Raw genomic sequence first — 22615 nt, 5'->3', positions numbered from 1 at the left:
ACACAACTTGTTTTATTGTTTCTCTGCTGCACTAAAAAGCCCACAATTCTTTTATGTCAACATATCACTTTTATATTCTTGTTTAACTCTGAAACTGGCAGTAATTTTGTTCTCAGAACGCAGCCATTTTTGATTGTTTTGTAATGGTACTTCTAAAATGTTGGACAAATTAATTTTTACTAGAAATCTATATGTAGTAGTAAATTATTTTTTTCAGGAAAATGTGGAGATAATTATGGTATACTAACACTATATACATAAACCAACAAAAAAGGCTACGCTAAAAAATTTGTAAAGTGGTGGTCTACACATGGTAAAGTGTGATAATATAATAAATATAAGAATCTGAGATAGCCAATGTATTCTTCATTTTATTTAGTTTTAGAAAATATATAATAGTATCCAGGTTCTCTTGAAGAAACATTAAATATATTGTAAAAATCACAAATATTACATGAAAGGCTAAATTTATTACTAAAGGTATAATTATTTTCAAAAATTAGAAAAAAATATAATTTTTACACTAAACATTTCCAAAATATACCAATGTTTAGAGAATTATGTGCACTACAAAAACAATAAATAAATAATAACCAATTTCTAAATATTTTTATTTTTGAAAAGTGGTGGGATGTACATACCTAAATTTGTTACTATGAGTACGATTATTTCCAAAAGTTAGCAAAAAAATATAATTTGTACACTAAATGTTTACATAATATATCAAAATTTAGCCTAGTATAGTTTTAAACAAAGCTATAAACTAATATAATAAACCATACACATGATATATAACTCATTTTCAAACTGACTAGATGAAAACGATCTTTCTGGCTTATCTTATGACGTGACTGTGACATCACTATTACCAAAACAGCAAAAAAATTTCATCATTGAATTCATCATTATAGTTGACCATTCCATTTCATCATTTCATCAAATTTCATCATTGAATTCATCATATATATACCATTCCTTATAGTTTGGAATGGTATATAAATAATGGTGGTAGTGATGATTTATGTACTATATGACCTGTCAAAACATGTGCGTGTCAGATCATTACGTCGATTGTCACTCATAAATCGATTCAGATCTACATTATAATGTTGATTGCTAGTTCCAGGGTTAAACACAATAAAGTGGTAGGTCATCTTTTACACAGAAAAAATAAAACTCAAATCCACTAAAAAAAATGTTATTTCAAATTATAACTTAATACTTGAACTGTACACTCCAGCATAATCATAAACAATTTTAGTAAAGCTCAGCTGTTAAATTCATTTAATTTTTTACTGCACCAACATAATTATACTGTTAAAACCAATAAAAGGGAACTCTGTGTTATTGTTACTATTGTTCAATCTCATATATCAGAACAATTAATTTAATAATTCAATTTTAAAACATGTTAAGTACGAATAAAAATAATTCTGAGAAATTTTTTTATATACATCCAACATGATCTTACCCTTTTTTCCTTTAATTTTTAATAAAATAAATTATTAGAATGCCAAACAAAACAAAATGTATAAAAAGTAGATGTGCGATATAGAACTTACGTGACATGGTTTCCTTGCGGCGAACTTGAACTCCGATGATTGCTTCCATGGGCACTTCGGTGCGGGGAATGCTGACGGCATGAGGCGGCAGGTAGATGGGTTCCAGGTTACCAAACTTGCAATCACTAATAATACTCCGATGACAAGCTGTATGACTCTACAATCATACAATACCATTTTATTTAGCCAACATCAAAATATTTAAATGTTACTTTTTAAAAACTAAATCATAAATATGTTCACAACATGGAACATTTTCCCAAGTAATATTTATATCTAATTCATATTTACAAAATAATTACACATTTATTGCATTGCCAAATTTGATAATTATTTCTCACAATGCGATGCGAGTCAGTGGTAGCTCATAATGATGCACTATTTCAGTGTGATATGATTCAGACTTACATGTAAGTATATATAATATTATTCTTATAATTTGTTATTAAAAAAATGTTATTTTTTTAAGAGATAAGAGAAAAAGAATATATTAGAGAGACCCAAATATATAGTGAGAGAAGACTGAGTCAGACACTTGCCAATTTGGAGCTTGGAGAAGACAAGTACAACATAAAAAACTAGGAAAAGAAGACCACTATAGGAAGATCCACAGGTATACAGTGAGAAAAACTGAGTTAAGCATTCATTAATTTGAAACAAACGTTGAAGAGCCAGAGGATAGAGGGTGATTGTTGATGTAGACTATCCAGCTGAGTCATTCTGTCTATTTTAATTTTCTCATAAGATTTATGGTTTAAGCCAAGTTTGTGAAATTTGGTGACAAAGTTTTAAACCAGCCAAAATTTTGAAACATACCAAAAAACTGTTTATTTTAACTGTGTAGTACATTATTTACTTTCCAGAGAAAGTTACAATACTGGTTCATGATTATTTAATCTACATCATAAACTTTACTATTAATAACCAATCATATTTGTTTATGTAACACTTTCTTTTACCATTAATATTAAAGCATCCGTGATGTTCTGTACAAAAGAATTTTTATTCTTTCCAACTACCAATAAAATAAATTTTTAATTTATATCTACATGAATATAGAAATTCATTGACAGTCTAATAAAAAATAAACTGATTATACGTGAATATTAGTTATCAGGTGATGACTAACCGTGATGCCACACCACTCGCATCGGTAACTTGCCAAGCACTCGGCCGACCAGCAAGCCTTCTTGCAGACGGCACACTTGGAGTTGCTCGGCAGGTTGCCTTCACGCCAGTGATGCTGATGATGCACAAGTGACAGCTCCTTGCCTGGGATGTAAGTGGCATTCTCCTTGCAGTCGGCTACTGCAAAGTCCTGGCATTCCCCGTGCACAAAGTACTCACAAACTGTAAATATAACACATTAATTAGCAATATTGTATGAATTGTAACTAGTTAAGCACTCGCTGAACAACAACAGATACGGCCAAATACATCATAATTAAATCGTAAGAAGTGAGGGCTCTGTGGTGTAATGGTAGCACATTCACCCGGCAAGTGAGAGATCCGGGTTTGAGTCCCGGCGGAACAAGTACTTTTTGTGATTTAATGTTTATTGAAATTATATATATCCTTTAATATTTCGGCTATGCCGTTTTCAAAAAGGTATAATAAAAAATAATAACAACACAGCAAACAAAATTTACAAAAGTTATTATTTACAAAATTTGCTGTGTTGTTATTATTTTTTATTATACCTTTTTGAGAACGGTATAGCCGAAATATTAAAGGATATATATATATGTATATATATGCACACAAAGAAGCATATGATATACATTGGAAATAATGCTTTTTTATTAAGTTCATTATGTTTTATAATTGATGAGTCAGGGAGAGCATGCATTATGAATGAATGTAGCATGGAATGATGCTATGAATGCAGAGTTTAGCTCCAGTTCACCTTCCTCTTAATGCAGCATCTGGAACCCGATGATGTTACAGACTTGAACCCTGGAATCTGGAGCCATGTTCATTTTAAGAGATAGAAAAAAAGTCAACGACAAAGAAGCTCAAAACTAACAATTTATATAGGAAGCTGTTCTAAAACTTTGATCCTGCAAAAGAGAAAATGTGCATGTTGAAACTTTTAAAACAGTTTACATCTCTTAAGTGTGTATGCACCAACAGAAGAAGTGGATTATGAGATAAAAGAAGACCTGGACTTGGATTAGAATAATGCTGAAGTGGTGCGTTGACATAATTTTAAGTTTATATTAGGGTATCTGAATGCTAAGGAAAAAAGAAAGGAGAAATTCGGAAATGTTATCAAAAAGGTGAGTTTACATAAAGATAATGGTTTGAGCACGGAAGATTTTGTAATAAGTAAGAACTCCTTCTTACTTACTAAGTAATCAATGCTTGGTTGCAAAGAAAAGTTATAATAGGTCCCATTATGGAAGAACAATAAGTCACATAGAATTTGCCCCTTAATATACAGGCACATCATTTAACAAGCATTTTACATTATATAAGGGAGTACTCACAGAGTGGACTAGTGATTCTGATCATTTTCTGATAAAGATTAAGTGTGAGCAAAGGATTGATACTGAGGAAAGAACAAACATTAAGAATTAAATGAGGACTGTCATGAGAGAGCACTGTAGAGGCAAATTGGAACTGAAGAAAGAATGGCAGCAACAGCTGAAAAACATTGACCACGGGTGGAACATGCTACAGAGAGTAGTCATAGAAAGTTGAAAAATTATGCTTGGAAAGGATATAAGAGAGAGCAGTAATTAGATATAGAAGAGTGCTACCAGGTAGTTGAGTATAGAAATGAAGCAAGAAAGATTCGAGGATTACAGAAAAAAAGAAGATTAGTGAGCATTTCATGAAGAAAAAAGTAGACTAAGCAATGGTCACTGGGAATAATAACTCCCATTAACAAGGAAAATGACAGACTTTGAGTGAAAATTACTTCTGAGGGTTGTGCACAAGGTCTCGCAAGGGTCCTGGCAAGGAGAAACAGTATTAGGAAACTACCAGTATGGCTCATAAGTAGCAAACTTTTATGGTAAAACCAATTGTAGAAAAGTTTGCAGCTTGACATGGTTTTAATAGACTTAAAGAAGGCATTACTGTAGCATTAACACAGATACAATTTTTGAGAAGTAACTAAACTGGGAATAGCAAAGAAACTTGTTTACGAAGTAAAATGTACACTTCAATATCCTAAGGGCAAAGTGAAGATACATGGGGAGCTGTTACAGGTCAACGAAATCAGAAGAGAATTAAGGCATTATTTAACTTAAAGCTAGGTACAATTCATGAGTCAGTTCTCCATTAACGCCTGGGGATTGAGGCAAAAACAGAAATGCCTAATATATTTGATGTTATGGATAGGGAAGCAAGGAAAACTTATCTAAAATAAATGAAAAAAACTAAATAATTATTTGTATTAAGATGAGAAGAGAACTATAGAAAATCAAAATATTACGTTAGAACAGAAAGAGCCCAATACAACAGTAGAGACTTCAAATATTAGGTACCCTGATTATAGAAAGCAACAGTATAGAGAAATTCAAGAAAGAATGACTCTAAGAAACATATTCTATTTTTGCTCTAAAGCATTTCCATTGCTATTTTGCATCATTCATTTCTGAGTGAGATATGGAAAAGAGACTTGGAATTTTACTGTTAAAAGAAGAAGAGATGGTAAAGAAAGATTTATGGACCAGTGAATAATGAAATAGGGGGATGAAGAATAAAACAAAATAATGAGTTTGTTATTTAACAATTCAGACATTGTCCTAGTTATAAAAGCAAGTAGGTTACGATAGGTTTCCTATGTGCATGTGCTGTAAAGAAAACTTTCATAAACAATCCAAGTAAAAGAAGGGAGAAAGGTTGACCTAGGAAGAGATGTCTGGACAATGTTGAGGACAATTTGAGAAAGCTGGGAGTGTGGAGAATTATTAGTACTAGAATGTGTGGAGGCATTTGGTGTCAGTGTTCAGGGCTCTCCAGAGCTGTAGTGCCAAAAGAACTGTTATCTATACCTACAAACCAGAATAGTAAGTACTCTTGTCTCTAATCTAGGATAAGATCTTAATAGATTATATCTTTCGATCAAAATTAAATTCTTATTGTATAAAACTACTAGGAAAATATGTGCCAGAATTTGTCAACTGAAGGGGTAATACTTACTTTCACAATGAGTGGCCAGACTGTCCTCAAGTCTCTTGCGGCAGACATTGCAAAATTTGCGCTTGTGTTGACTTTGTTCTGACCAACAGTGGGCTACGGGGTTCTGTAACACAACCCAGATACATTAGTACTTCTGAATTTCCAATAAAATAACTACCATGAACAAGAAAATCATTAATCTTTTTTATTTTTATGACTGTATGACCGACAAATGTATGCATTTCAGATATTCACACTCCTGAGATTGGTCAACACTTGCCGCTAGACACTCTAGTTTTGCCTCACTTTAACTACTGTTATGTCATTAACAACGTGACTTTTGAGCTTTCAGTTTGCTTCCAACTATTGATTTTGTAATACTCTCATTTTGATGCACATTCTTGTAAATACTGAGTTTCTCAGTGACTTGTCTTAAAATTTTAAGTTTATATCAAACTAGCTTCACATACAATTTTATTAATGTTATTCCTGGTGTTTTATTAATGAAAACACTTATGATGGAGTTCTATGAATACTTTCATACAAAAGTTGGAAATTGTTAGGTACATACAGGTATTATTCCAATGTTCGTGGTTGAAAGAATCACAGGTCAAGCAAAATTACAACTGGCTCTTATTACAGGTTTTGCACTTATAGGAACACAACTGGTTTGAAAAATTTCCAATGCTGCATAGTTGAATTTGCCTTGTTGCCCTGATCAAGAAAATGTATATACACAAGAACAGGAGAAGCAAATTGAAATGCGCTAAGTAAAAAATATATGTAGGCAAATTGTGGTGAGAGAAGAGCTACCCATGTACTGACTGGAGTAATAATGAGTAATAGTGAGTGATGACCTACAGCTGCAAGTCTGGGCAGAGCAGGGACTGCATTGATAACAGACCCCACGGGTCAAGAGAAAGTTCACAGCCTGGCTCCCCTCTCTGCCAGGCAACGTTTTAAATTTCCAACCTTCACTCTAACAAATTAATGTTTAACAACTTTACTTAAAACAGAGTGTATAAGAATGATTGATAAATGTATTTTAGGAGAAGCAATTCCCTTTACATCTCCACTTAAATTATGTATCATAGTTTTAACTCTTAATGGGTTATTTACCTGTATAGAAAAATGTACATTGATAACTGTATGTAATTTAGTTGTTACTTTGTTTTTATAGTATTTTGGTTTGAAAATAGTAAAAAACAAATTACGGGTCGCGATAACATTTTTGAGATAAATTTTGAACTTTCATGGCATTTATACAAATTTTGTTTATCAAAAGTTATGCTTCGGTCTAGGCATTGAATTATTATTCTATTACATTTATTTTGATGTGAATTGCATTTTATTATAGTACTATAATACCGTATAACGGACATCCAATTATAACCTAAGTCAATCAATGGGCACTGAAGTTATAAATACATGTCTGTTAGCCCCATAACCCAATTTCAACCCTGTTGATAGTAAATTTTCATGAGAATGCTTTAATTTCTATGAGAGCATAAGACATGTCATGTGTCAAATTTCAACTTTTTTTTTTGTTCTCTTAGGACAAGGAGCTTATACATTGCATTTAGTCATGTAAGAACCTTTGCACTGCTTCCGGAGTGATAGGATATTCAGGATAGGTAAGGTTAGGGAGTAGGGGCCGCCTCCTATCGAGATCCATGAGGAAGAATTAGGGCACTACATCTCAAAGTCATCCCAGAAGAAGGAGTGGCCAGCTCTGAACCAGCCTCTCCAGTCAAAGTAGGCAGGGGGTGGCACACCCTTGTTGAGGTTAACAAGAACCTCTGAGGTAAGGGAACAAACCCCACCAACTCCAACAGTCATCTTCCACAGTAGACTAGACCTATCGAATTGCCCATGAACCCCAGAATCTTAACATTTGCGGTTAGTGATGTGCCACTACTGGGCATCCATAAGGTTGCCCAGATTGAAGTGGCACATCGGTTTTTGCTGTGCCCAGTGGTGGGTTCAACTGGTAGGTATAAACCAGCCAGAAGTGATCCCTGCTGGGTACAAATTTCAACTTACGAAGACGTTCGGAAGTTGGGACAAAATGAGTTCTTCTAAGAGGTTGCAGGGCTACTTGACCCCTATGGGTAGTTGATATTTATAAAATTTCTAATGTGTCTTTTGAAAGCATAAGGCATATAGCCAAGTGTAAAATTTCATACTTCTAGAACATCTGGTAGTTGAAATTCAAAAATATAGTTCTCCTAGGAGTTGCAACCTTATTTACCACTTGTATGAATGTTTGACATTCATAAAAATGATATGCTTTTCTTTTTTATTCAATCTAAGAAGTATATGTGTGCTAAATTTAAACTTTCTGAGCCATCAGGAAGTTGAAGAATTATCAGTTAGTGAATACGGACTTTGCCTTTTATACAGAGATATAACTGAACAAAGTACAAATACAGATATTTGACTGATGATATACCTGTTTGACATCAATTGAACAAGAATGTTTAACAGTGCACATGGGATATTCTGCTGCAGAAATGGAGTGAGTGCAGAGCTTGTGGGAAATAACTATACTTCATTTAAGTGTCAATTCATAAATATCATTTTAAATCATTAAGTAGTGACAGACTATTTTTCTATAAATGCCATCCTTTTATATTTAATCATACACATTTCAACAGCTCATAAGACAACATAATAATTTGTTTTTGAATGTTCTTCAGTTATGGCAACCATATTTTATTCGCACTTATCCTGTTTAATCAACAATTTAGCAATCAGCTGACACAATCTTATCATTTGTTAGTGCTAAAGTATTGAACAAAGAAAAATATGAACATATTCCTAAAGAGGAAAGAACGAAGTTACAATTGATTATTGTCCAGTAAATGTTACACTGAAAATAAAAGTTATGACATTTTATCTACAACTTTGTGCATTAAACTCTATTTAAAGTTCCCTTTTACGTAGGTCAGTTTTTCAGGAAAACAAAAAATTACTTAATATCTTTTATCGCCTCTTAATTGTTATAGAGTTAATAACCATGTTGTTTTAAGATGATGCTTCTCATCTGGTCACTTCAGTTTTGAAATAATTAAATAATAATTTTCTCATTCTTATATGCTTGTAAATTTACTACAACAAATTATTTCTATAGGATATAATTAAGAAATCAGTGCTATTGAGTTTGTTGTATATGAGAGGAATTGAGGTTCTGCCAATGAGTTTATCTCTAATACTGTTTAATACACTCACATATTTACTAACTTGTCTTGTACAATACTTTTTTAGAAAGTGTTACAACTCGATTGTAATGAAATGTTGTACTACTATTTTCTCATATCTTTGTCATGATTGAAGTAATGGACGTTGAGCTAGTTACAATGGCAGCTACCTTAATTATAATAAACAACAAAGTCCACAGTAAAAATGTTTAACTTGTAACACTTTTACACGCTTATTGTTTGGACATAGAATTATGGGAAATCCAAACATGTTTCAAGACTTTCAACATCTGGTTCATTGTTCAATCATGACTCATATTTGAAATACTTGTTATGTGGTCAATCTATAGTCACTGAGAGCTCGCAGATGCCACCAATTTGATCTTGGGAAGCTGTAACCTTATATCCATTTCTTATTCTGTATGATATCAGGGATTCTCTTCCCCATCGTGTAAAACATTATGTTTCAGGTATATTTTAATTTCTTATTCTGTATGAAGTCAGGGATTATCCTCCCAATTGACTAAAGCATTATATTTGAGGTAGGCCAATATTTGAATTTTTATTCTGTATGAAGTCGGATTCTCCTCCCAATTGACTACAGCATTATGTTTGAGGTAGACCAATATTTTAATTTTTTATTATGTATGAAGTCAGGGATTATCCTCCCAATTGACTACAGCATTATGTTTGAGGTAGGCCAATATTTTAATTTCTTATTCTGTATGAAGTCAGGGATTATCTCCCAATTGACTAAAGCATTATATTTGAGGTAGGCCAATATTTGAATTTTTATTCTGTATGAAGTCAGGGATTCTCTTCCCAATTGACTACAGCATTATGTTTGAGGTAGGCCAATAGGTACTTTGGGATTATACCGACCACACCCAGACATGAATCGTTATTTCACATTTCGTTTCTACTGATTACTAGATTAGCGTAGAACAATATTTCGTCAATATAAAACAGGAATTGTCTTATCGCAAACACCTCCCCATCCTCAGACAGAGGTCAAAGTCGAGCGTCTAGTAGATAACGTGATTGCAGAGTCTCGCCGCCCGTTCAGCTGGTGCATCGCTTTGTTGTACTTCCGTGTTTTACCTCTACATTTCTCCAAACACAAAAATTCAACAAAAACAAACATTTACCAAACTAAACTTTTTATTAAAAAAACACTCAAAACTTGTTTTTATTCTTGATCACATTCCGCCACCCAAAATGCGAGTGCCTCCGGCCATCAGCGCGGGCTTCGGCAGCACCTTCGGTGCTGCCCCGCGCTGATGTCGACGAAAGAAAAACATCCCTCGAGATAGTACCTATCAGTAAAATATCAAATTCTAGAGGGGCTAATCAGAAATATAAATTGAATTGTAATGGAAAGGCAATGATGTACCGTGCAAATCACGTGATGCCGCGCGGCCTGCCGTAATCAGGATTCTCGAGAAAGATAAGATAACAGCGACAACAATACCGATCACAATACCTGGAAATGCTTGTAAGTTTGTAATTTTGTAATTGAAGAGTTGTTTTTTCGTTCTATCATGTTTGTTTCTATAAATTTCTATTTTTGTGTTCTTCATACTGGTGTGGTCGGTATAATCCCAAAGTACCGGCCAAATATTTTAATTTCTTATTCTGTATGAAGTCAGGGATTATCCTCCCAATTGACTAAAGCATTATATTTGAGGTAGGCCAATATTTGAATTTTTATTCTGTATGAAGTCAGGGATTCTCTTCCCAATTGACTACAGCATTATGTTTGAGGTAGGCCAATATTTTAATTTCTTATTCTGTATGAAGCCAGAGATTATCCTCCCAATTGACTAAAGCATTATGTTTGAGGTAGGCCAATATTTTAATTTCTTATTCTGTATGAAGTCAGGGATTATCCTCCCAATTGACTAAAGCATTATATTTGAGGTAGGCCAATATTTGAATTTTTATTCTGTATGAAGTCAGGGATTCGCTTCCCAACTGACTACAGCATTATGTTTGAGGTAGGCCAATATTTTAATTTCTTATTCTGTATGAAGTCAGGGATTATCCTCCCAATTGACTAAAGCATTATATTTGAGGTAGACCAATATTTGAATTTTTATTCTGTATGAAGTCAGGGATTCTCTTCCCAATTGACTACAGCATTATGTTTGAGGTAGGCCAATATTTTAATTTCTCATTCTGTATGAAGTCAGGGATTCTTCTCCACATTGTCTGGTCAGGGATTTTCTTATTTGCTGAGTATAATCTATCCTAACTCAATTCAACCTAGTATGAAATTGTTTAAAAGAATTAATGTAAGAGAATTTTTTAAGTTATGTAATGTTCCAAGATGATCTTGTCTTCAATGTTTTGGAAAGAATCATATAAATATATTTTAGAGCATTATTTAGTCCATAGATTTGTCAATTCGTCCAGATAAGAAGTCTATCAAGAGTTTTATACGTTTTTACTCTTCAGACTACTCTATCAATGTCTGATCCATAGAAAATTAAACTATTGCAAAATAGTGGTATCTCAGAATTCCTCGAGTATTTCTTGAAAAATAGGGCAGGATTGCCCTTGGGCCGCCCTTTCAAGAAAGCCTATTTTTTATTTATACTGATGATACCATTGCATTCACAAGACATACAAATTGCAGACAAGCATTTAAAGACTCCAAAAAACTTTAAAAAAGTTAATTTACAAAAACAAAATTGATACTAAATTGAGTTAAACCTCTAATGTGACCTTCAATTTAAGAGAACATGTTCAGTACAGGAACTGATGACCTAATGTTTGTAAAATTAACAGAGGCATTTCAAAAGATCGATTTTCAGCTAAACTACTCGTACTTTTGGTGTGGCTAAAAATAAAACTATATCAAAGGTATTAACTTATACTTATTTCCCAAGAAATTTTCTGACAAAAAACTGATCACTTCATGTTTTACACAACTTTTCATATTAACACTCTCAAAAACTAGCATGGTTGACAATCCACTTCTTTCTTATGGTAAATTTCTCTATGGGTTTCATTAAAAATAAACTTAGTTTGCTTATACAGTACAAAATGGCCCTAGGTTCCTGGACTTTACAAATACATACATTATTTTCCTTTAACTCTTTAGGTCTCAAATGAACCTAAATAGAGAAGACTTCTTCACATAATTGTCTTTATAATAACTGTGCAGAAGTATACTTACTAGGCTGAAGTGGCTTGCTGGATCTCTTGGCATAATACTGAACCCTTTAGCTGACTATTCTATATACACTTAATAATAAATTACCAAGATTTGCTAATCCGATGATATATGTACACAAGCATCAAGCATTCCCTGTAACAAGCTAAGGAATTTGCTTTGAGCAGAATGTAACCAAGCAAACAGCATTGAAAGTAATTTATTATGCTTTACACACTCTTACATAAGATATGGAATTTATCTTTATGGATCAACATGTAAACAAGGTCTTAGAAATGTTGACAGTTTATGTACAGTATAAATATATACACAAATTGCAGTTATATTGTGTTTTATTATTTAGAAAACATAATTCTCTAATTAACTCTTCTAATACCATGAATCAAAATGAAGTCACACTTACTAACCGTAATATCCAGTTTTACACACACAAATAGATATATTAAAGTTAAACTTTTATCTAATTGTATCAGATTAAATAGAATAAATAATGAAAAATAAAAGTAAAGATTCCATAAAACTTACTTTTTTAGTTAGTAATTTAGTTCATTTAATTGATGAGTTTTACAATCAATAAAAGTTTTAAAACAATCTTTGGTAAAGTAAATTCTAAATATGCCAATTTATAATTATATCAATCAATATCACCAACCTTGTACAATAAGACAGTATTTAATATATATATATATATATATATATATATATATATATATATATATATATATATATATATATATTAAATACTATATATATATTTGTTTAATGAATAAATAAATAAAAGTAAAAGTAAAGTAAAGAGGTCTTATTTTACCAGGTGAAGTTAGGGCTAAGAAGCCCTCTTGGGGACAAACGGCTTAAAGATGACTTCCGAACCACCACCAATTGCCGGGCAGGCAGGCTGCTTGCAAGGACAGGATTGCTCAGCGGTCACCCATCCAAGCAGCAGCCACGCTCGATGTTGCTTGATCCGGTTATCTTGCGATAACCGTTGTACATGCTACACAGCGCCATTGCCCTCTTCATTTTAATAAATTGAGAGGTTTAAAATCGAAATACAAAAATATTATGATTGACTATATTGTTACTACATAACAGTGTTATTCTTTAATTTTTTATAGATAATGCACGCACATGCACGCACGCATATGCAATATGGATAAGTGAGTTAATTTATTAATGATGAATTTTCTATATTAGTCTCCGAGTAGGTCAGGTGAAATGTAGAAAATATAAGATGGATATCTCCTTACTGTTGTAATTACTTTTAATTTAAAATTGTATTCTTCTTCATTCTTTAGGACATGCAAAGTTAAGGTATATCATGAACTATATTGATATTCTGGTTCCAAGCAGTCATTTCAAAATGAGGAGAAACTTGTGCCTTGTTAAATGGATAGTCTGATTTTGTACCAAGCCATTTGTCAGATACTTCACAGATCCTTGGTACAAAGCCACCATGGTCTCATAAAGGGACATAGACAGATGTAGCAATCAAAACTATGCAGAGGAAATATATATTATGAGTTGCTCTGTAGGTGTCCAAAAATGCTTGGATTTGGTAAGGTTTACAGATGTGCCTACATCTATCTTCCACATCTTTCTACTCATCATGTTGTAGAGTGACTTGTTTTCCTATAAAATTCTGTGTCTTCCATCATGTAGTGTACTTATTTATATTTGTATAAATCTATATCGAAACGGCTCATTTGGAATATATAGTGCTGAAACTTCATGAAAAACAGTTTTAAGTGTTAGAGAAAGCTTCTTAGCCCTAACATTGCCTGGTAAAAAATACATCTTTACTTTACTTTTACTTCTATAAAGAATGATTTTTTATGTACTGATCACCTTTATGAGACTTGCTGCAATGCTGGAACATGGTGAGACAACGGTCTTGAGGCAGCGGTCATGCACTACGAAGTTGCATACTGAAACAAACGAAATACCATTTAATCACTTTTAATACTACATTTAATAATGGATGTCCATTTACCATTTAGTACTAAAAATTTACCATTTTTGTTAGTGCTTTCTGAAGCAGTACACAACACCCATATTTTATTATACTGTAAACGTACAATACATTCATATTACATTTATAAGTAAGAAAAAAAGTATTTTGACTTTAGAAAGGGCTCAGAACTAACGGGGGATGAATAAGATGCAGTTCAGTGTATGCCTTTATTGTAAGTACGGAATCATGTCAGTGGCAGGAGTAGTGGGGCATAAATTAATTGTGTGTGAGGAACAATACAGAACAGTTTATAGCGAGAGATTCATACCATCATCATAGTACAAGACAGAAGAATAACCTAGCTGTTACTATACATGGTAACAGTGCTTTGAGAGGAGGCCTTACCATCTATGCATCTCAGTTCACACCATCATGGCATAACAGGGAAGAACAACCTAGCTGTTACTGGAAATGGTAAAAGTGTTTTTGAGAGGGGGCCTTACCATCTCTACATCTCAGTTCACACCATCATGGCATTACAGGGAAGAACAACCTAGCTGTTACTGGACATGGTAAAAGTGTTTTTGAGAGGAGGCCTTACCATCTCTGCATCTCAGTTCACACCATCATGGCATAACAGTGAAGATAACCTAGCTGTTACTGGACATGGTATAAATGTTTTTGAGAGGAGGCCTTACCATCTCTGCATCTCAGTTCACACCATCATGGCATAACAGTGAAGATAACCTAGCTGTTACTGGACATGGTAAAAATGTTTTTAAAAGGGGGCCTTACCATCTCTGCATCTCAGTTCACACCATCATGGCATAGGAGGGAAGAACAACCTAGCTGTTATTGGACGTGGTAACAGTGCTTTGAGATGAGGCCTTACCATCTCTGCATCTCAGTTCACAAGTCTTCTCCAGAATACTACGTGAGAAGAGCAGGATTTCTTTAAAAGAAACTTAAAAGTAGTTTATTTGTATAAACAATGTTTTTATTATTTTAATTCTTTTGGGACTATATAGTTTGATATGGAACCTTATCTAATATTTAATTAAGCCAAAGTTGTTTTAATTGATTAACTTTGATTTATTTAAAAATTCTTCTGGCATGTATAAATGTAAATTTATTCACAGAACAAAAAATTGATTGATTATTCATATTCAATTGACATTTAACTAATGAATGTTTCTTTTTGTCCACAGATAACACTCCATATTCTAAAAGGCAAAATTTGACAAGCAAAAGCATGAAACAGTGTTACCCTTTTCACTTGTTATCAGCGAAATAAAATTTATACTACTGACATACATAACCTACAAACATTTTGTGTTTTCCTGAATTTCCAAAATCGGTTTGTTCTTAAATAAGAAAACAATTATGTTAACAATATAATATATATATATACTAGATCCATACTGATTTTCATTAAAAAACCCAAAACAAAAAACTTGTCTTTATTGAGCCAAACGTTTACTGTAAAAATATGACCTTACATTTAATAAGTATTTTCACTAGAATTTTGTTTGGGGAGAAACAAGATAATTTAATTATCTCCTTTATCCTCTAATTTTCTTCCATATAAGGCTTTTAGAAATAGTGATTGACGAAAACCAAGGGTACCCACTATAGTAACACTGTTCCAAGAAGCATCAGTCTCAATTGTTCGCTTTAATTAAACTTTTCAAGACAATCTTTCAACATAAGCTACATATTTTACCTTAATTCAGTAAAGATTTTCTCAGAAATTGCTTAATGTCACTACATTAGATATTCGTAAAACATTGGAACTGCCATTTTATAGTCACATAACTTTTACTGAACAAAACAAATACATTTTATAACATTGATGTAGCCTATATATGAATGTCTGTGAGTACCATAATAACTCTTTTATCCTTGAACCACCCTCCTTGTAGATTTTTTAAGTAGAATAAAAGAAATCTTTTTCTATCAGTTAAGATCATTAAAAACCAACTGCTTTGATGTAACTCTGCCCTTCCAAGTTATTCTGTTTTAACTCCAAGTTACCAAGCACCCAAAATTAACTCAATTCACATTTAATTTATATATTGATGGAAAGATTATTATCAGAATAAATATATAACTTCATGGTAGGTAGATAAAAGAATTAAGCCTGGGCTCAGATGAATATGAATGGATTTTATCCTGTTTAACTGAATATATTAGATAATATGACAATTTGATCACGTAAAGTATGTTTGTTCTATAAATCTTTGTTCAAAGATTATAATGTAGGCTACATGTTCTTGCTGGACTAAAACTTATTCACAAATTCACACAACCCTAAATATGAATGAATATATTAGAACACTGATCTTTGATAAAGGAAGCTGACAGAAGGGTTAAAAATAAGACTTGAGAAACTAAGATAGGCTTTCCACATACATGTACAAACAAAATTCTACAATGTTTTGTTACATAGTAAATATATCAGTATGTGCAAAGTCATTGTAGCAAACTATCCAAGATTCAAGGGTAGCTTGGATAAATAATTATTACAAACAGATAATACATTTAATTAGTAAGAGGAATGTCTAGATTTGACTTTATTTAAAATCTGAACTGAAAATACATTTGGCTTTAAAATAAAAAATATTACTAATTAATTTAGTGAGACAGAGATATTCTTTGGCTATTTATAATTAATTACAAAAAATCCTATGTTTTAGTAAATAAGAGACATAAATAAATAGTGTTGTCATTACATGATCATTCTCACAAAATCCAAATAAATCATGCTTTTTACATAAATTATTTTCAAGAGCAAATCTCAAAGCATTATTGGATACACATAACCATTGCTAAGAAATCAATGTCTCACAAGGCTTATGGTAACATTGGAAATCATATCAGGTTTATAATTTGCATAGCAGCATTAAGAATACATACTCACTAGCTTAGTCAATAAGACAGCCTTATCATCCTTTAATGGCATTAGAAATACTCAACAGCTCACTGTCCAGATTCATGTCAGCACTTAGGATATGCTACCTTTATCAGAAAGTCTCATCAGCCAATGATAGGCATTGGAAATACACAACAGTTTTACCTGCTCTACTCATAAATTTCATAGCACCACATTAAATACACTTGCTTTTTTAGTACCATCACATTAGTCTATGGATGGTATTGTAAATACTGAACAGGTTTACTTGTTTCACTTAACAGTTTCATGGCAGAATTTGGGAATACACTGGCTGCATCAGTACTGTCACATCAGTCTATGGATGGCAGTGGAACTGAACAGGTTTACCAGTATCACTCATTCTGCGTCAGTTCTGCATCAGTTTCAAAGCAGAATTGGGAATACAATAGCTGCATCAGTACTGTCACATTAGTCTATGGATGGCAATTGAACTGAACAGGTTTACCAGTATCACTCATCAGTTTCATGGCAGAATTTGGGAATACACTGGCTGCATCAGTACTGTCACATTAGTCCATGGATGGCATTGGAGCTGAACAGGTTTGCCAGTATCACTTATCAGTCTCATGGCAGAATTTTGGATTACACTAGCTGCATCAGTACTGTCACATTAGTCTATAGATTGCATTAAAACTGAACAGGTTTACCAGTATCACTTATCAGTCTCATGGCAGAATTTTGGAATACACTAGCTGCATCAGTACTGTCACATTAGTCTATAGATTGCATTAAAACTGAACAGGTTTACCAGTATCACTTATCAGTTTCATGGCAGAATTGGGATTACACTAGATGCATCAGTACTGTCACATTAGTCTATGGATGGCAATTGAACTGAACAGGTTTACCAGTATCACTCATCAGTTTCATGGCAGAATTTGGGAATACACTGGCTGCATCAGTACTGTCACATTAGTCCATGGATGGCATTGGAGCTGAACAGGTTTGCCAGTATCACTTATCAGTCTCATGGCAGAATTTTGGATTACACTAGCTGCATCAGTACTGTCACATTAGTCTATAGATTGCATTAAAACTGAACAGGTTTACCAGTATCACTTATCAGTCTCATGGCAGAATTTTGGAATACACTAGCTGCATCAGTACTGTCACATTAGTCTATAGATTGCATTAAAACTGAACAGGTTTACCAGTATCACTCATCAGTTTCATGGCAGAATTTGGGAATACACTGGCTGCATCAGTACTGTCACATTAGTCCATGGATGGCATTGGAGCTGAACAGGTTTGCCAGTATCACTTATCAGTCTCATGGCAGAATTTTGGAATACACTAGCTGCATCAGTACTGTCACATTAGTCTATAGATTGCATTAAAACTGAACAGGTTTACCAGTATCACTCATCAGTTTCAAATGGCAGAATTTGGGAATACACTGGCTGCATCAGTACTGTCACATTAGTCCATGGATGGCATTGGAGCTGAACAGGTTTGCCAGTATCACTTATCAGTCTCATGGCAGAATTTTGGAATACACTAGCTGCATCAGTACTGTCACATTAGTCTATAGATTGCATTAAAACTGAACAGGTTTACCAGTATCACTTATCAGTTTCATGGCAGAATTGGGATTACACTAGATGCATCAGTACTGTCACATTAGTCCATAGATTGCATTGAAACTGAACAGGTTTACCAGTATCACTCATCAGTTTCATGGCAGAATTGGGAATACACTGGCTGCATCAGTACTGTCACATTAGTCTATGGATGGCATTATAAATACGCCACTCAATAGTTTCATTGCAGTGTGTAAAACATAAAATATACTTGTCTTGTCAGTAATGTAATGTAGCCTGTGTATTACATTGATAATACAATACAAGTTTACTGGCATTACTCATCTTTTTCATAGCAGTATTGAAAATACAATTACTTTGCCATCAAGATCGTTACACAAGGCACACTTCTTAAAAATTATACACATGACAACTTTTTCAGTAATCCTATAACACCAGCATCATTGGATATTATTGGGAATATACCAGCTAATTCAGCTAATAAATGTTTACCAGCCATATTTTCGCATTGGAAATACACCAGCTTAAGCAGCAACCCTATCTCACTAACTGCACTAATGATAATCCATAAAAAGTATTTATATTGTGAGGCCAACTTTGTTTGCTTTTTATTTTATTTATTTAGATATGATCCTTGGTTTCCACTGTGCAATGAACAATTGCTTTTGTTGGTAATTGTGTTCACTACCCAGTTAGCCTCTTTATCCAGTATCATATACAGGTATCTCTGTGAGCTTCACCTCCATTGGACCATCCCAGCTGACACATCCAGTAAGTTACAGCAGCAGCAGCAGAAGCCATGACAGGAATTATGTCATACCAGTTTGCAGTAAATCCATTGCCTTATTATACTTTAATGAATTTGGTGCTAAACCTATTACCAGAGTGAGAATTTTGTCTGCATATCTTCTAAAAACTCCACTATTTTTGGATAAAATTGATAACAAAACAATGGTGATATAAAACTGTTTCTATTATAAGATCTGATCTTTAAACTGTTTGTTATATGATCAGTACTTTAGTTTGAACTATAAATATAAATGTCCTGAGTAAATCTTAAAAATGTGGTAAGTTAGATATAAATGTTTACAATTTATTTATAAAAAAAAAACTAAATTATAATAACAAAACATATTTTTAAGTTTTGAAATTATTCTTGTTGATAAATCATATTAATTTGTAACATTTCAGAAAATTTTACTTAATTTGATGTCACAAAATATTATGTTCTGGGCTGTCAAATATTTACAAGTATATGAGATTAGTTTCCTTAACCCAAAATACTAATTTAGTCTCTTATTACTTCTCCCTAATGAGCATTGGAATTTTGTTTGTTATTTTAATTGACATTTATTGGTATAAAAGTAGTATATGCTTAAATCCTAATCAAAGGATAAACATGTTAATTGAGGAAGCTTTGTTTTTTGACTTTAAACCATATTGAAATGGTTTAAAAATAATAATTTAAAAGAAAATTTAGAACTAGTCAAAAGTTATATCTACTTGCCAAATCTCATGAAACTTAAAGAATCTGTTTGTTTTGTACAATGATTAAAATGTTATATTTGTCCTAAATTAAAAAAAAATTACAATTTAAAGCATTCGCTTAATAGTAAAACTGAAATTAAAATGTAACAGCATCTCTTTTAGAAACTAGTGGTTTTTACTTACCCAAAAATGGGTGTCCACAAAAATCTCAAAGTATTTTTTCCTATACTATAAAATAAGACTGAAAGTAAATATGTAAAGTATTCTGACACCATCATTTTATACATCCAACCCCAAGAAAAAAGACAAACAACCACTAGTGTGCATATATTCAAACCTGTGATTTTTCTTCTACTGATTCATTAACAATCTCAAGAAATATACGAGTTTTGCATTGGATGAAGGTTTTTACTTTCACAATGAAAGCTCATTGGTGATGTGGAAGAAACACGGGCTTCCACTCGAAGATGCCTTAAAGTGAGCTTGTTGATGTAACAAAAAGAACTCAAGGCCCTTCCTGAAGAGGGCTCATTAAGGAAGATGAAACATACACCCCAGCCAACCCAGAAAATAATGAAATGGGCTGTAACACTCCTCACAAGGGCACAGCCGGGTATTCTGCGAGAGAAGAAGGGCGAAGGAATTGAAAGATATGGCTATTGTGCTTTTACAAGTACAATATTTATTTTATTTTAATTGAAGCAATAAACGGCAGTATGCAACATTTATTTTAAGAAACCTTCTGCAAGTATTGCTTTGAAGAATAAATCTTTTTACAAGCTATTTAATTCATAATTATTAATTTTTGAAAACCAAATTTTTCACAATTCATACATGTCAATGAATGGTTGAGGCATAAATTGAAGAGATAATAACAATAACCAAGATTGTAAATTTGAAAATAAAAACTTATATTTCATATAATTTAATTACTAAATATTAGATTTTTGGACACCTAGGTTTGAATACAAGGATAGCTGTAAAGAGTCTACACTAGAAAATAGTTAAATTTTTTACTTGCGTTATGCATTTTGTCACACAAAACCTCGTTATATCCCTTTACATACAAATTTTAAATATGTATATAATAAGATAGCAAATATATTATAACCTCCCAGTACAAGGTATTTTGGGTGTAAGACAACTAAATTAATCAGATGAGATTAGATATCTAATATTAAATATAAATTAACATAATATTTAAAACCTAATTTTACAACATATTCAGTCAAAAATAAATTTGACCATTTGTGCAGTATTTAGAATCATACTTATGTAACTAATGAAGCTTTTACAATAAACAATCACCAACTATAATTTATTTCAAGAAAATAATACACTTTAACATAACACGTGTAAACTATACATGCTAAAAAATATGTTCACACCATCAAATATCTTTAAACCATTTTTTTCATTTTTGAGACTATTTTTACTGCATATTTAGTAAATTCAGTTTATTTTTAATTTAATAAAAAATTCTAGGATGTCATGCACAATAAAAAAAATGATTTTAATGAATGAATGAATGAGAAGGCTGAGACTAAAATTGTCTCTACCATTTAACCTTAATTACATTACATTAATTAGCGTTTTAAGGATCTCCAAAATTAACAATTCAATTTCTTTTTAATATTTAAGTAATTAAAAAAAAACATATGTTTTGGTTAAAACATCACATATCAAAAGAATTGATTATTTTCTATAGCCTATATTAGGAATGATTTGTTTATTTATTAATTATATTATTAATTTTATAACTGTTAAGTTAGTTTATTGCTTTTATATTTCATCAAAGCTGCCTAAAATAGTATAAACTAATAAACAGTGTAGAGAAAATTACATTGCAATTTTAATGAACTAGTTCTAACTAATTATGAATAAACATACTTAAAACATTTTTCAAATCGAATTTTCACATTGAAAAATCACTGTTATAAAATATCTTTCTTTTCATAACACCAATTATTTTATCAGTTTTTAGTTTATTAGGCTCTCTAATATTTATTTCTAGACTTCATTTTTACATGTACTCGAAAAACTAGTAGACCTGTTGGTAGTTTGAAATACATATTTCTGAAAGTGTATTTTATTGTTATTTCGTTCATCGCTCATTATGGGACTGAAATAGGAACTTTGCACTTTACCCCATGGATATGCTTTGCTACTGGTCTGAAAAAGTGTTAATATGATCAAATGATTGTTATTTATCAAGTCGTCCAGTGTGTGTGATTTCAATACTCTACGAATAATTAATAAGCTTTGTAATTTGTTACATATGCTAACTAGAGCTAATTGGAGTTTCTACAAAGTTTGTGTAATAATTTTCCCTCCTAAGTGTTAACCGCCACTAGATTGACCCACAAACCACCCTTGAGTATTAGATCACGAACCCAGGAGCCCCATCACGTACAGAAGTACGCGAGGAATGCCACCCAACAGTTGCGGAGGCTGTACAAGGTCGTCTGTACATTTCATCTCCCGTCCTGTATCTCGACTACGACACAATGCCGGTGAAGCTGGACCCCGTGACTGTACTCGATGTGAGGGGTTAGTGGTCCAGCCGTAGTTATTTATCTGCATCTAGTGTCGTGTCGGTGTCAATTGT

The 22615-nt window shown here is 32.5% G+C and overlaps 1 protein-coding gene across 3 annotated transcripts in view; it reads right to left on the bottom strand.

The window, feature by feature from the left end:
* LOC124362609 (diacylglycerol kinase theta) overlaps positions 1 to 22615 on the bottom strand; it is an 86347-nt gene that overhangs the window by 37349 nt on the left and 26383 nt on the right. For all 3 annotated transcript variants that reach the window (XM_046817261.1, XM_046817263.1, XM_046817262.1), the window contains exons 2-5: positions 13920 to 13999; positions 5715 to 5817; positions 2692 to 2912; positions 1563 to 1719 (exon numbers count right to left, since the gene is read on the bottom strand). In XM_046817261.1, coding sequence (XP_046673217.1) covers positions 1563 to 1719; positions 2692 to 2912; positions 5715 to 5817; positions 13920 to 13999 — 561 coding nt within the window. The remainder of the gene's footprint in view (positions 1 to 1562; positions 1720 to 2691; positions 2913 to 5714; positions 5818 to 13919; positions 14000 to 22615) is intronic.

This window comes from Homalodisca vitripennis, chromosome 5 (assembly GCF_021130785.1).
Source record: "Homalodisca vitripennis isolate AUS2020 chromosome 5, UT_GWSS_2.1, whole genome shotgun sequence".
In the NCBI taxonomy this organism is placed as follows: domain Eukaryota; kingdom Metazoa; phylum Arthropoda; class Insecta; order Hemiptera; family Cicadellidae; genus Homalodisca; species Homalodisca vitripennis.
The sequence above is the reverse complement of the archived record's forward strand: the minus strand, read 5'-3'. Positions and strand labels throughout refer to the sequence as shown.